The following is a 15800-nucleotide window of genomic DNA, read 5'->3' as shown; positions in this document are numbered from 1 at the left end:
TCCTTTACACCAGTTTTGATAAATCTCCCCCACAGACTTTTAAACCGCTTAGAATCAGAGTAGATGTGCCAAATTTATCACAGTGGCTCATCCTGTAAGGTGCATCTTTAGAACCTTTTGTCTAGCGTTATTCCACCTTTTGGCCAGCTACCACAGGACCAATATTTTGCAACTGCCACTGCCCTTGGCCTCAAAGCTGCGCAATAACGGCTGTTCCACACAAGCAGATGCCGTGCATGTCATCCGCAGCGTGAATGACAGCCAAGCCTCGCACTCGACAGCAGAGACACGGAGCAGTAACATGATTGATAATGCTCCGTGCCTCTCTGTGATCTTTTTACTACAAAATCACCATGACAACTTTATCTCACTGTGATTTTGAAGTAAAGAGATCACAGAGAGGGACGGAGCATTTATCAATCATGTTACTGCTCCGTGTCTCTGCTGTCCAGTGCGAGGCTTGGCTGTCATTCACGCTGCGGATGACACGCATGGAATCTGCTCATGTGAAACAGCCCTAAGTCTCTAAAACACATAATAAATCTGACTTACATGCCTTGTGCCAGTTTTTTGTGCAAATTGAGGCACAATTGTGACAAATTTAGCTTTGTAAATCTGCCCTTCTGTGCTCTTATACGGATTACGAACGAAGGAAAGAAAAAAATATCTTACAGGCCATGCTCATAAAAAGAACCTCTAAGGATTAAGGTTGGTTACAAATTACAAGTTAGGCGCAGACAGAGCAATATACAATACAAAAATGTATAGATACAGTACATAAAGGAATCAGTATTATCCAGTAAATTATTTCAGACATTTATGGATTGTTTGCAGTCAGCTGTCCATTAGTGTTCACCACACTACTTGCTTCACTTGTGCCGTTTCTCAACAAGTCCTTTCTTGTTCTACAGAACAAGTAGTAGGGAGAATTGCAGAAATAGTCCTAAATTCGTATATACACCTAAAAACAAAACAAAAATGTATGAGCAACAAGGTGCATCACACAATATCTTCAAACGCACTCACAGAAGCTCAAAACGAAAAAACACACAGAGGACTGTATTAATACTGGCAAATGCAGAATTATATCAGTACTGTATAGATGGAAGATTATTTGCTGAACTGTACTACAAACCACCAATGACATCTACATCCTTTTGCACAGCCAAAAAATGATCAGGGTGCCATGACACATGGCAAAGCTAACCACAAAGGTAATAGCAAATAGCATTTATCATGTAGAGAAAGGCACGTACTAGTGTATTATTATCCATATTGCTTCCTTTGCTGGCTGTATTCATTTTTCCACCACATTATTCACGGCTTGTTTCCATGGTTACAGACCACCCTGCAATCCAGCAGCAGTGACCGTGCTTGCACAGGAAAGGAAAAAGTACTAGCCTATGTGAGCTCCCACGGTCCCAGCCACCAGACAGGCTGATGCTTTTTCCTATAGTGCAAGCATGACCGCCACTGATGGATGGCAGGGGTGGTCATAACCATGGAAACAAGCAGTGTATAATGTCACTGAAAAATGAATAAAGCCAGCAAAGGAGGCAATATAGACAATCATAATACATTAGTAAATGCCTTGTATAAACTTTCTTTACATGATAAATGCAATTTGCTGAAATGACAACTCCTTTAAAGGGAACCTGTCAGTTCCCGTGTGATAGGGAAGAGAGCGGGATCACAATGCATAGCGAACAAAGCATTAGACCAATATCTGCCAGCTTTAGCCAAATCCTGCTGCATCACAGCTGTGTACTCTAGGGGTATGACTAGACGGCACGGTCATGTGGCACTTCTGACATGGCTTTGCTGCATTCGAGCTCTAATTAAACGAATGAGACCGCACTGTTTCGTTCAGCGATCCCCAACCACCGGGTTGCGGATCATCTGGTACTAGTCCGCAGGAAGTACCGGTGTTGAACAGTGGAGACAGGAACCGCTGGCTCTTGTGTCCAGTTGTTTAGTCTCATAGGCTGAAGGCCGCTGGACCTGAAGCCTATGAGGCAGTGCTAAGCTGCAGGATGGTCGCGATCATTTCATTATGGCAACCTCCTGTGTCGGGTCAGAGGCGGCATGAGGTCATTCACGTTGCCAGAGACCCAGCATAGGAGGTTGCCATGACGTTTGTGACCATATATTCTGTAACGCAGGGAGCCGGGGCAGCAGGCTGGAAGAGACCTGCATCACAGACAGCCGGATGGAGGAGAGTATATTGTGAACACTACATGGGACACCAAGGAGGAGGCACTATATATATATATATATACACACTAGCGGACATTAAATGTAAAGAGGCCACTACAGGGGGGGCACTATATGTAAACAGGCCACTATTAGAAGGCACAATATGCAAAGAATCCACAACTGGGGGACACTTTATTTAACCACCTCAGCCCCCCTAGCATAACCGCCTCCGGACCGCCTAACGCACGGATGCGTCCTGGAGGCGGTCGATTCATTCCTCCTGGACGCGAGACGCGAGATTTCGGTCAGAGCCTGCCCGCGCATGCGCATTGCGGGCCAGCAAAAGTTCAAGGAGCATTTCGTCACCAGCCTGCCAGCCAATGATCGTTGCTGGCAGGCTGGCGATTTTCAAAAAATCAAATCAGAAGCCATCTAACACCTTATATTTATAAATATAAGATGTTAAATGGCTTCTGTGCTCCTCTGCTGGTCCTTTTCGTCGGTTGGTCCCAGCAGAGGAGCACACATCACAGTGAGTAGCCACCAAACACCACACTTAGCCCCAGATCACCCCCCATCACCCCAATTAACCCCTTGATCACCCCTGTCAATCACCTAGTGAAAGGGAAAAAAGTGATCAGTGTAAACTGTCACTTTTTTTTCCCACTGGTATTGACTGATAGGTTTTAGGATAGTTTAGGCCCCTTGGTTAGGTAGTTAGCGTCGGTTAGCGCCCAGCGCACCGCAGTCACTGATTCGCTGATTAGCGTATCGCTAATCGGCTTTTGTACTTTTATAGTATCTGTAAGTGATCAAAACTGATCACAGTCAGATCTATAATAGTATTAGTGTCACCTTAGCTCGCCTTCCACCCAAAACGCAGTGTTTGCCCGATCAGGCCTGATCGGTCGCCCACACGTGCGTTCACGCACACCCGCCCCGCCGCAGTGCCCAAAAATTATTATTTTTTTGATCACTGCACAATCACTTTACAAGCGCTGCGGCGATAAAAAAAATCAGTTTTGATATTTTTTATCAATCGCAGCGGCCTCCGGTACTTCGCTAGCCTCCCATTTGTAAGACAGGCTTGCTTTTTTTCTTGGGTAGTCTCAGGGAATACCCCTAAATTTAGTAGTGCAAATGTCAAACAGGGGGTATTCTTCTGAAGAGGCCTATAGGATTCTGACCCAGTCGGATGAGGAATGGGAACCCTCATCTGTTGAATCTAGCGGGTCAGAATATGAACCTGTAGAAAGCAGTGGCAGTCTGACCCAAAGTTCGGACGAGGAGGTTGAGGTCCCTGATACCACCAGGCGTACCCGGCCCCGTGTCGCTAGACCACAGGTTGCGCAGGATCCGCTTCAAGGGCAGCAGAGTGGGGCTGGCGCTGTCGGATTACGTGGTGAGCTGTTTTTTGAGCTGTTCTTGACTGCGGAGCTCTTGGACATAGTCGTGGCAGAAACAAAAATCGGTATGCCACTCAATTTATAGCCGCCAACCCGGGAAGCTTTTATGCCCAGCCTTTCCGGTGGAAACCAGTCCAAGTTTCCGAAATTAAAATTTTTCTGGGCCTTCTCCTCAACATGGGTCTAACCAAAAAGCATGAATTGCGGTCATATTGGTCCACGAACCCAATTCATCACATGCCCATGTTCTCTGCTGCTATGTCCAGGACACGATTTGAGACCATCCTGCGTTTCCTGCACTTTAGCGACAACACCACCTCCCATCCCAGAGGCCACCCAGCTTTTGACCGGCTCCACAAAATTCGGCCCCTCATAGACCACTTCAACAACAAATTTTCAGATTTGTATACCCCTGAGCAAAACATCTGCGTAGACGAGTCCCTTATACATTTTACCGGGCGCCTTGGCTTCAAACAATACATCCCAAGCAAGCGCGCCCGGTATGGGGTCAAATTGTATAAGCTCTGTGAAAGGGCCACAGGCTATAACCACAAATTTCGGATCTATGAGGGAAAAGATCAGACCCTGGAGCCGGTCGGTTGCCCTGACTACCTGGGGAGCAGTGGGAAGACAGTCTGGGACTTGGTGTCACCCTTATTTGGCAAGGGGTACCATCTTTATGTGGACAATTTTTACACAAGTGTGCCCCTCTTCAGGCATTTGTTCCTAGAACAGATTGGCTGCTGTGGCACCGTGCGACTTCCCCCAACGGCTCGTTACCACCAGTCTTGCAAGGGGGGAGAGGGCTGCCTTGTGTAACCAAGAACTGCTCGCGGTGAAATGGAGAGACAAGCGTGACGTTTACATGCTCTCCTCCATTCACGCAGACACGACAATACAAATTGAAGGGGCAACCAGTGTCATTGAAAAGCCCCTCTCAGTCCACGACTATAATGCGCTCATGGGAGGGGTGGACTTCAATGACCAGATGTTGGCTCCCTATTTAGTTTCCCGATGCACCAGACGCTGGTATAAGAAGGTGTCTGTATATTTGATTCAATTGGCTGCATATAATAGTTTTGTTCTCTACAGTAAGGCTGGGAGAACAAGATCCTTCCTCAAATTTCAGGAAGAGATCATCGAGAACCTCCTGTATCCAGGAGGTTCCGTGGCCCCATCCACCAGTGTAGTTAGCCGTCTACACGAGCGACATTTCCTCAATGTCGTTGCTTGTAACTCAACCCAACCGTCACCCCGAAAAAGATGTTGTGTCTGTAGCAGGAGTGGAATAAGGCGTGACACCCGCTATTTCTGTCCTGACTACCCTGCCCTATGCTTAGGGTAGTGTTTCCGGAAGTACCACACACAGGTACACCTAGCATAGGGATTGCATCTCACAGGACAGGCACACAGGGCTATTAGGGCCCATTCACACAGAGCTGCTGCAAACCTCTCCTTTCACCTGGGACAAAGTGCATAATGTACTTCGCCACATCTTTGGGCGATTTGCGCTTTGCACATTGTCCCATGGGGAAGGAGAGGTTTGCCCTATAAAAGGTAAAAAAAAAATTAAAAAAAAATCACCGGTAAGCAAAAAAGTTAACGTTCTGTTCAAAAAGTTAAATAAAGTTTATATGTTCCGTTCAAATTTTATTATAAAGTTAATACATTTATTGCGTTGTGGCCTGGTTTTTTCTTTTTCTTTTTGGTTTTGTTTTTTTTACCTTCCAGGTGGACCAACCGATCGACTAGCTGCAGCACTGATGTGCATTCTGACAGAAGCATCGCGCTGCTGTCAGATTACACAAAAGTCGGTGTATGCGGCGCTGCAAGACGAGATTTCTCCTCTGCAGTAAAAGATACGTTTGCCGAGGCATATGAGCTGAGGAGGCGGCGGTGTTCATATACTTTGGCAAAGACTTTGTATATAAAAAAATCAAATAAAATCCCGGCAATGATTTATTCATTCACATCGATTGATGTGAATGGAGAAATCTGGTTTGCCAGGGCATACGGGCTAAGTGGGTATGGATGTTGGGCGGAGCTCCTATGTCCTGGCAGACGCCTTTCCCCTCCTTTTTTTTTTTTGGCAGAGATTTTTTCATCCACATTGATTGATGCGAATGAAGAAATCTGTGCCGTTCATTTTTTCTTTCAGCCCAGAGGCTGAACGAAAAAAAAAAAAATCTCATTACCCGTATGCTCAATATAAGGAGAATAGCAGACACTCCTAATGCTGGCCATACATGTAATGATTGCGGAGACCCTCAAATGCCAGGGCAGTACAAACACCCCACAAATGACCCCATTTTGGAAAGAAGACACCCCAAGGTATTCGCTGAGGGGCATATGGAGTCCATGAAAGATTGAAATTTTTGTCCCAAGTTAACGGAAAGGGAGACTTTGTGAGAAAAAAAAAAAAAAATATCAATTTCCGCTAACTTGTGCCAAAAAAAAAAAAATTCTATGAACTCGCCATGCCCCTCATTGAATACCTTGGGGTGTCTTCTTTCCAAAATGGGGTCACATGTGGGGTATTTATACTGCCCTGGCATTTTAGGGGCCCTAAAGCGTGAGAAGAAGTCTGGGATCCAAATGTCTAAAAATGCCCTCCTAAAAGGAATTTGGGCCCCTTTGCGCATCTAGGCTGCAAAAAAGTGTCACACATCTGGTATCGCCGTATTCAGGAGAAGTTGGGGAATGTGTTTTGGGGTGTCATTTTACATATACCCATGCTGGGTGAGATAAATATCTTGGTCAAATGCCAACTTTGTATAAAAAAATGGGAAAAGTTGTCTTTTGCCGAGATATTTCTCTCACCCAGCATGGGTATATGTAAAAAGACACCCCAAAACACATTGCCCTACTTCTTCTGAGTACGGCGATACCAGATGTGTGACACTTTTTTGCAGCCTAGGTGGGCAAATGGGCCCACATTCCAAAGAGCACCTTTCGGATTTCACAGGGCATTTTTTACAGATTTTGATTTCAAACTACTTCTCACACATTAGGGCCCCTAAAAGGCCAGGGCAGTATAACTACCCCACAAGTGACCCCATTTTGGAAAGAAGACACCCCAAGGTATTCCGTGAGGGGCATGGCGAGTTCCTAGAATTTTTTATTTTTTGTCACAAGTTAGCGGAAAATGATGATTTTTCTTAATTTTTTTTATTTTTACAAAGTCTCATATTCCACTAACTTGTGACAAAAAATAAAAACTTCCATGAACTCACTATGCCCATCACGAAATACCTTGGGGTGTCTTCTTTCCAAAATGGGGTCACTTGTGGGGTAGTTATACTGCCCTGGCATTTTAGGGGCACGAATGCTTGAGAAGTAGTTTGAAATCAAAATGTGTAAAAAATGCCCTGTGAAATCCGAAAGGTGCTCTTTGGAATGTGGGCCCCTTTGCCCACCTAGGCTGCTAAAAAGTGTCACACATCTGGTATCGCCGTACTCAGAAGAAGTTGGGCAATGTGTTTTGGGGTGTCTTTTTACATATACCCATGCTGGGTGAGAGAAATATCTTGGCAAAAGACAACTTTTCCCATTTTTTTATACAAAGTTGGCATTTGACCAAGATATTTCTCTCACCTAGCATGGGTATATGTAAAATGACACCCCAAAACACATTGCCCAACTTCTCCTGAGTACGGCGATACCACATGTGTGACACCCCTAAAAGGCCAGGGCAGTATAACTACCCCACAAGTGACCCCATTTTGGAAAGAAGACACCCAAAGGTATTCCGTGAGGGGCATGGCGATCAATGACAGGGGTGTGATCAATGACAGGGGGGTGATCAGGGAGTCTAATATGGGGTGATCAGGGGATAATAAGTGTCAGGGGGGGGTGTAGTGTAGTGGTGTTTGGTGCTACTTATTACAGAGCTGCCTGTGTCCTCTGGTGGTCGATCCAAGCAAAAGGGACCACCAGAGGACCAGGTAGCAGGTATATTAGACGCTGTTATCAAAACAGCGTCTAATATACCTGTTAGGGGTTAAAAAAAAAAATCGCATCTACAGCCTGCCAGCGAACGATCGCCGCTGGCAGGCTGTAGATCCACTCGCTTACCTTCGGTTGACAGGAAATCTCGCCTCTCGCGAGAGGACGCGCCGGAGCGTCCACCCAGAACAACAGGGCAGCCGCCAGGACGCAATCCTGCGTACAGCGGTCCTGAGGTGGTTAAAGAGGCCACAACTGGGGAGCATTATATTTGAAGAGGGCACTACTGGGGGATATTAAATGTGAAGTGAGCACTACTGGGGGATGTCATATGTACATAGGACACTACTGGGGGCATTATATCTACTGGGGCCTAAATGGGGATGATTACTAAGTATAAAGGAGGCATTATTACTAAATATCTGTGTTCTGTTTGTTCAGTTATGCAGAAAGAAGCAGTGGTCAGGAAACATCTTAAGAGCGATTTGTGCAGGACTTAAAAAAAAAAAAAAAGGGAAAAAGAACAACTCCAGTCAGAGGAGACATCACCTGTAAATCACTGAGTGAGGGCCTATACAGTTTTATACAGTGTTTTGAACCTTATAGAAACAACAACCCCACCCCGGTTCGTGAGCAAATAATTGTGTGAAACTCGTCCCTGGCACAAAAAAGGTTAGGGACCACTAGTTTAGTCAGTCTGTACAGTTGATTACCATGCAGCACTTTCAATAATATGCAGCCTTTAACAATATAGAACGACTAAGGCTACTTTCACACTTGCGGCAGCAGTGTCCGACAGGCTGTTCCGGTGGGGGAACAGCCTGCCAGATCCGTGCTAACGCTAAAGGCAGTTCGCTCCGGCACGATTTACTATAATGGGGGCGGACCGGAGGTGAATGGGGCCGGAGCGGACTTCCGGTGTGTGCTAGCGTTAGCAGGGACCCTGCTGCCGCTAGTGTTAAAGTAGCCTAAGCAGTTCAGTTTCATTAATTTAATTAGAGTCCATACGACCGATCAGTACTAAAATGCAGCATGGCTGCGCCTTGTGGTCATACACTCACACTGCTGCATGTTAAAACACAAGTGACAGACTGCTGAAATCAGCGGGTCTGTCACTACACTTGGGAAGCATAGGTGAGCGGACAGGTTCCCTTTAAAGTCACTATAAGTTGTAACAATGCCCAGCAAAACATACATCTGTAAAGTAGTAGCTCTTAGTATAGACTAGTAAAAACAGCAACTATGAAATAGTTCTCAAAATTATGATGCATGTAAATCCCAACTAGCTAAATGTTTCTTATCGACTTGATTTCTCACTCTGGAGGATGGCACAACAGCATCAAAATGTGCCAGCAGCAGTATTGGTACAACCCCTATAATTTTTTCACTATAGGTTAGGCTACTTTCACATCCCAGGGTGGCGTTCTTCTTTTTTCTGCTTCTTTTCACTTTTTAACGGTATATTATTATTTGCTTTATATTTTAATCATGTCATAATAAAATTATATATTTTTATACACGGTACTATGAGCTCCGTTTCCTTGTTTTTTCGCTTGTTTCACTCGGGAGCTAGTACAGAGTTACAATTACGGGTGTCCTTTTGGTTCCATCCGGTGGACACTGTTTTCCACTTTTTACCAATTGGCCACCTTTGGTCTTTATTGTTTTTACTTTCACACTAGTGTTTTCAATTCCGCTATTGAGATCTGTCATAGGATCTCAATAGCAGAAGAAATGGGAACAAAACTGAACTGAATGAAATGGAATGCACTAAAATGCGTTCCGTTGCGTTTGGTTGTGCTCCCATCGCGGACAGAATAACGCTGCAAACAGCGTTTTTCTGTCTGCGATTTGGTGCGGAGCAAGATGGATCCGTCCTGGCACACAATGTAAGTCAATGGGGACGGATCCGTTTTTTCAGACACAATAGAAAACGGATCCATCCCCCAATGACTTTCAATGGAGTTCATGACGGATCAGTCATGGCTATAAAAGAAAATACAACCAGATCCATTCAACCAGATCGGATGCATGCAGTTGTATTATTGTAATGGAAGCGTTTTTGCAGATCCATGACAGATCCGCAAAAAACGCTAGTGTGATAGTAGCCTTAGTCCCCAGACAAGTTTGTTCTTTTTCGATAGAGAGATTAAATAAATTATTTACATAATTATAAATGAAGCAGCTTATAGGCTCTGTGATACCAAATTATGGTTTGTAAGAATAAATCCTATTTTACCTTGCATCTTTAAGAACAAATTCTAACAGCCACATTCCTGAGCACTTTGGGCTTGTGCGCGACGCGGTGATCTAAGCTGTCGCAAAGCAGCATCCCCATATTGAATGCCTGACCCCATCCTTTCAGGATCAAGTTCACCTGATAAAAAAAAAATTGAAAAGCCAGATACATATAAAACAATAACTTAAAAAGACCTAGCAAAATATGACTCGTTAGATTTGCTTCTAGAGATACTTAAATTGTACATTTAAAAAATTTGGTAAACTTAAAGCAATATTTCCAGCATGCCTCCACCCCACAAAAAATAGGACATGTCCTATTTTTGGTTGCATCCTGCAGACCAATTGGGTGCAAATGGCCGGTGGCCATGTTTTGTGGATTCACTGTCCGCAAAACAGACAGGCCCCATTCCTTCAGAGATGATCTGGCATAAATGCCAGCTGCTGGCCAGACAAAAACTGCAGCAGGCAGTGTTTTGCCGATTAAAACCTGGCATTTATGCTAGAAAAGTGGCTAGATCACTGTCGGACATCATTACAGTCAATGGGGATCCAGTGGTGAACTAGAGAATCCAGCAATGCCAGATTTGAACTCCGACAGGCTGTGAAATGTTTACCTGAGTGAAAGGGTCTAAATAAAGTATCTTTTCATATGTTTGTGTTTAGTGTTTGTAATAAAGGTATCTGACAGACACTTCCATTACTATCACTGAATCTTAATATCAGCCGGCAGTGTTTTTCCATTGCTGATTACTACCCCGGTATCCAAGCCAGTGGATCAATGTTGATCTCAATCTAGGACAGGTATTTGGTCGATAGCTTGCCCTGACCCACTTTAGGTTTACTCTATGCTCTATCCTGTGATTGGTAGTAATGTAATTTTTATTCTGTTATTTACAGAAATGTACAGATATTAATTAAGCTATTTTCTCTTCTCTCTTTACTCACACAGATATATCGTGGTGGATGACTAAAGGTCGCGTGACTGATGAACATGGACTTGCGCAATCATTCCAGCTACATTCCCCAAACTCCATCATATGTCTATTTTCAGTGTCAACTATACATCGCCTACAGTGCTATATATTTTCAGTCTCCTGAGTATGAATGGGTTGAGGAGATCCCTCACTGTTACGAGGTCAATGGGGTGGATAACATATGGGGAAGCTGCTGTCTTGGCTTTGCCCATGTGATGTCCCCTGTATATGTGTCAACTGTTGGTGCCTGACGCGCCTTCTTCCATACACTTTGGACACTTGTCATCAATTCTCACCCCCACCTTTTTTAAGAACACCGGCGTTTTGTACACTCTGTGAATGATGAATAATTGAGACAACTTGCCCTGTTCACTCAGGGACACTCTGGGAACTCCTTCCAGTATGTCATCCCACTGATCATTAGAGATGACCTCCAGGTCAGCCTCCCACTTCTTCAACCTTGAAAGCGGAAATCCTTCTAAGAATTTGGCCAGTAAGAGAGTATACACCTGCGATATTAGTCCTCTTTTTCCCCCTGTCGGAAGAACAAGTTTATGGACCACCTCCATTTGGGCTATTGTACAACCTTTCCTCATCGTGACCTCAAAGACATGCCTCAATTGAAGATATTTATAAAACCATACCCTGGAAATATTGAATTCCTGCTGCAAACTCTGAAACAATTTAAATATCTTGCCCTCAATTAGTTGGCCAATCCTCATCACTCCATGAGATTCCCAATTTCGGAGTCCTGACATTGTTAGGAACTCAGGCAACAAGTAATTATTCCTAATTGGTGAAAGTTCACAAACGCCACCCACACCTCTAAGCTGCTTCACCTTCGCCCAGACTTTCTTCATAAGATCTATAACCATGAACTTCTCTCTCCCAACATGCATTCCCGACCCCTCCAGAATACCCATAAGGTCCCGACTGCCCAACCAGTGTTGCAGTATCTGTCCCGTCATATCCGGCAATTGGAAATTAATCCATCCCTTAAAATGCTGACATTGGGAAGCTAAGAAATAGATCCATGCATTAGGAACAGCCAGACCCCCTTCAGACTTAGGGTATTGCAATGACTCCAGCCTAATCCTAGCCTGACCGTACTTCCAAATAAGATCTCTAAACATAGAGTGTATTCTCCTAAATCTATCCAGAGGAATCCACACGGGAGCATTGTTCAATACATAAAGCAGCTGGGGCATCATTACCATTTTTAAAAGATTTACTCTACCCACTACCGATAGGAAGAGACTACACCATGTCCTCACCTTTAGTCTAAAAGTAGCTAGCAGCGGAGACAGATTAAGGTCTTCAAAGTCCGACAGTCTAGGCGTTATATACAGTCCTAAATATTTGAATTTACCCACCCAGGGAACTAAACTATCAACACGCCCACCTGACAGGGCCTGTCCATCAACCGGCATCAAAGCAGACTTCTGCCAATTTATCTGAAGCCCAGAGAAGCTCCCAAATCTGTCAATCAATGCCATGGCCGCATCCAGGGATGCACCAGTATCGCCCAAGAATAGCAGAGTATCATCAGCGTACATAGCCACTTTATTATGCAGCACACCATATCGAAACCCATCAATATTCGGTGACAGGCGAATAAAAGCCGCAAGCGGCTCTATTGCTAGAGCAAACAACAAGGGCGATAGTGGGCACCCTTGCCTGGTGCCACGGGCCAAGGCGAAACCATCTGACAACCCCCCAAAGGCTCTAATTCTTGCCTTGGGACTCGAGTACAGCACCATTACCCAATGAATGAACCGCGCTCCGAAACCCATGGTTCTCAGGACCCCCCACAAGTAGTTCCACTCCACACTATCGAACGCCTTGGCGGCATCAAGAGCAAGCAAGGCCCTGTCCCCACAATTATCTGCCGGGATATTCAGGCTAGCATATAGTCCACGGAGATTTATAGCGGTCGATTTCCCAGGCATAAAACCCGTCTGATCTGGGTGCACAATGGACAAAATCACTCTGGACAACCTGTTCGCCAGCACTTTTGCTAGGAGCTTTACATCCGCCGTTAAAAGCGAAATTGGTCTATAAGAATCTGGTAGTTTGGGGTCTTTCCCAGGTTTAGGAATAACTACAATTATAGCCTCCTGCATAGAATGTGGTAGCGAACCCGTCTCCAGTGAGTGTTCAAGTACCTTAAGCAATTCAGGAAGGAGTATCCCCTGCAACTTTTTATATACCTCCACAGGTAGACCATCTGCCCCCGGAGCCTTACCGTTTGCCATATCCCCAAGCGCAGCTTCCAATTCTTCAAGTGAGATCGACTCATCTAACCTTTCTCTATCCTCGTCTGACAGCACCGATAACTGTGCCTCCATCAGGAAGGCGTTCAAAGCCTCCTCCGAACTAGAGACAGTGGAAGCGTATAAAGACACATAAAAACTTTTTTAAATATCCAATATTCCTTTCGTGTCCTGACTACTATTCCCCAATCCATCTCTCAGTTCCTGAATACAGGAGGAACCTCTCTGGGCCTGGGAAACAACCGACAGCAGATGTCCCACCCTCTCACCCTCCTCAAATGATCTCTGGCGATAGAAACTACTCTTCCTTTCTGCGGCCGGGACTAAATGACACCTCAGCTGCTCCTGAGCTACCGCCAGAGCCTCGCTATTAATCAGAGTAGGGGATCGACCAAACTCCCTCACAGCCTCAGCCACTAGGACATGTGCTTTAAAGGGTTTCTATCACTTCGTTTCACCTATTTAGCTTTCAGACACTAGCGATCCGCTAGTGTCTGCTCTATCTAACCATCCTAATATAAGAGCTTATTGTCCTGCCGTTTAGCTAAAAAAATAACTTATATAGATATGCAAATGAGCCTCTAGGTGCTATGGGGGCGTGATTAGCACCTAGAGGCTCCGTCTACCTTAACAAACTGCCGCCGCCCAGCGCGTCCCTCCAGCCCGCCCATCTCCTCCGGAATGCGATGCTCCTCGTATTCGGCGCATGACCAGTGAATGTCTGATCGATTCCCTGCTCAGACATCTCCACTGCGCCTGTTCCTCGGAGCACTATGACGTCATCGGCGCAGTGGAGATGTCTGAGCAGGGAAGCGATCAGACATTCACTGCGCATGCGCGGAATACGAGGAGCATCGCATTCCGGAGGAGATGGGCGGGCTGGAGGGACGCGCTGGGCGGCGGCAGTTTGTTAAGGTAGACGGAGCCTCTAGGTGCTAATCACGCCCCCATAGCACCTAGAGGCTCATTTGCATATCTATATGTTATTTTTTTAGCTAAACGGCAGGACAATAAGCTCTTATATTAGGATGGTTAGATAGAGCAGACACTAGCGGATCGCTAGTGTCTGAAAGCTAAATAGGTGAAACGAAGTGATAGAAACCCTTTAACATCTGCCTCTCTGGACTTAGATTTAACGCTTGCTAATTTCTTTCATCAAGACTCCCCTCAAGAATGCTTTCATGGCATCCCAGACTCCGGGTACTGAGGCCGTACCCGCATTGATAGCAAAAAATTCCCTGACCTCTAGAGAAATTCCGGATAGGTCACCCAGCACATTCAGCCAGTGTGAGTTACATTTCCACAGCCTCGGTCCCTGTCTGAGCACCCCCAGGCACAAGTCAATCTGCACCATGGTCAGACAACGACCGAGGATAATAGACAACGTCCCCAACCAATGGCAACATAACAGCATTGACAAGGGCCAAGTCTATACGCGATAATGAATGATGTGTAGCCAATCTGCACGAGAATCCGCACTTATCAGGATTACGCGCTTATCAGGATTACGCAATCTCCACACGTCATATACACCAATTTCTTTAGAGCCACACTCCCCGGTGAACCACCTGATCCTTCCACCTGACATCTATCTAAGGAGTCATTCAGCGTGCAATTGAAGTCACCTACTAGTAGCCATGGTAACCCAGGGAAGTCCGCCACAAAATCCATAATTTCCCTTATCAAAAGGAGAGGCGAACGGTGGAGGCACATACACCGACACAAGCACCACCTGAATCCCATCAATCTTACACACTACACAGACATACCTGCCATCAGCATCCACACAATCCTGCATATGTTCATATCTAATACTACTATGCACAATCACACTTACACCCCTAGAGTGAGAGGAATGAGTTGCATGTACCGCATGAATCACCCAATTCTTGTTCAGCCAGTGGAGATTATCGCTAGTCAAATGAGTTTCCTGAAGACAACATATGGCCGGCTGAAACCGCCCCAAGTATTGGAAAATACACAGTCGTTTCCGTGCGTCAGCCATACCTCTCACATTCCAACTTAAAACTCTAATCACCTGTGACATGGTAAAACATTAGGCCATATCTGAATCTCACAACCCACTCAAACACCATCCACTCAAGAGTTCACGACCCCATCCCTTCCCCCCAACTGTCTCCCTACCCCCCCCCACCCATAATCAGGTTACTGTAACAGAGGACTGCAGTCCCCCTTTCATCAATCTCAATCACTAAAACAGGGCAATCCGAGAGCAACTTGCCCCCAAACCTACAATAATCATAACTGATTACAACACACTCCCTCAGGTAGGGAATCCTCCCCACAACTGAGAAATACATAATCTCCCAACCACCTACTCCCACCTCAGGATCTACCATGCGGTAGCATTGCATAATACACTTCTTAACTGGTGCAACATTAAAGAGACCTTAAAGTGCAAACACATATATAGATTAAACACAAGAAACCATATATCTGCCTCCTTCAAGTGTCCAGGGCCCCACTTCTCAATTGCCGCTCGTGGACGTCCAGCCACTGTGCCGCTTCCTCTGGATCTTCAAAAAATCTGGTGGATCCCAACGCCACCACACGCAGTTTAGCAGGGAACAGCATAGCATACTGGACTTGTAATCCTCTCAGCCTTTTCTTGATATCAATAAATCTGCTTCTCCTCCGCTGCACCTCATTAGAATAGTCCGGAAATATGGACACTTTGACCCCGTTCAGGACCATCTCCTCATTATCCCTGGACTGCCGCAGAATAGTGTCCCGGTCCTTAAAAT

At 45.4% G+C, this 15800-nt stretch overlaps 1 protein-coding gene across 1 annotated transcript in view; it reads right to left on the bottom strand.

Moving 5' to 3' along the window:
- Positions 1-573: 573 nt before the first annotated feature.
- The window catches only part of RAB4A (RAB4A, member RAS oncogene family), a 204972-nt gene continuing 189745 nt past the window's right edge, over positions 574-15800 (bottom strand). The window contains exons 7-8 of the mRNA XM_040429311.1: positions 9787-9924; positions 574-961 (exon numbers count right to left, since the gene is read on the bottom strand). Coding sequence (XP_040285245.1) covers positions 9809-9924 — 116 coding nt within the window. The 3' untranslated portion in view covers positions 574-961; positions 9787-9808. The remainder of the gene's footprint in view (positions 962-9786; positions 9925-15800) is intronic.

Source organism: Bufo bufo, chromosome 4 (genome assembly GCF_905171765.1).
Source record: "Bufo bufo chromosome 4, aBufBuf1.1, whole genome shotgun sequence".
Taxonomy (NCBI): Eukaryota; Metazoa; Chordata; class Amphibia; order Anura; family Bufonidae; genus Bufo; species Bufo bufo.
The sequence above is the reverse complement of the archived record's forward strand: the minus strand, read 5'-3'. Positions and strand labels throughout refer to the sequence as shown.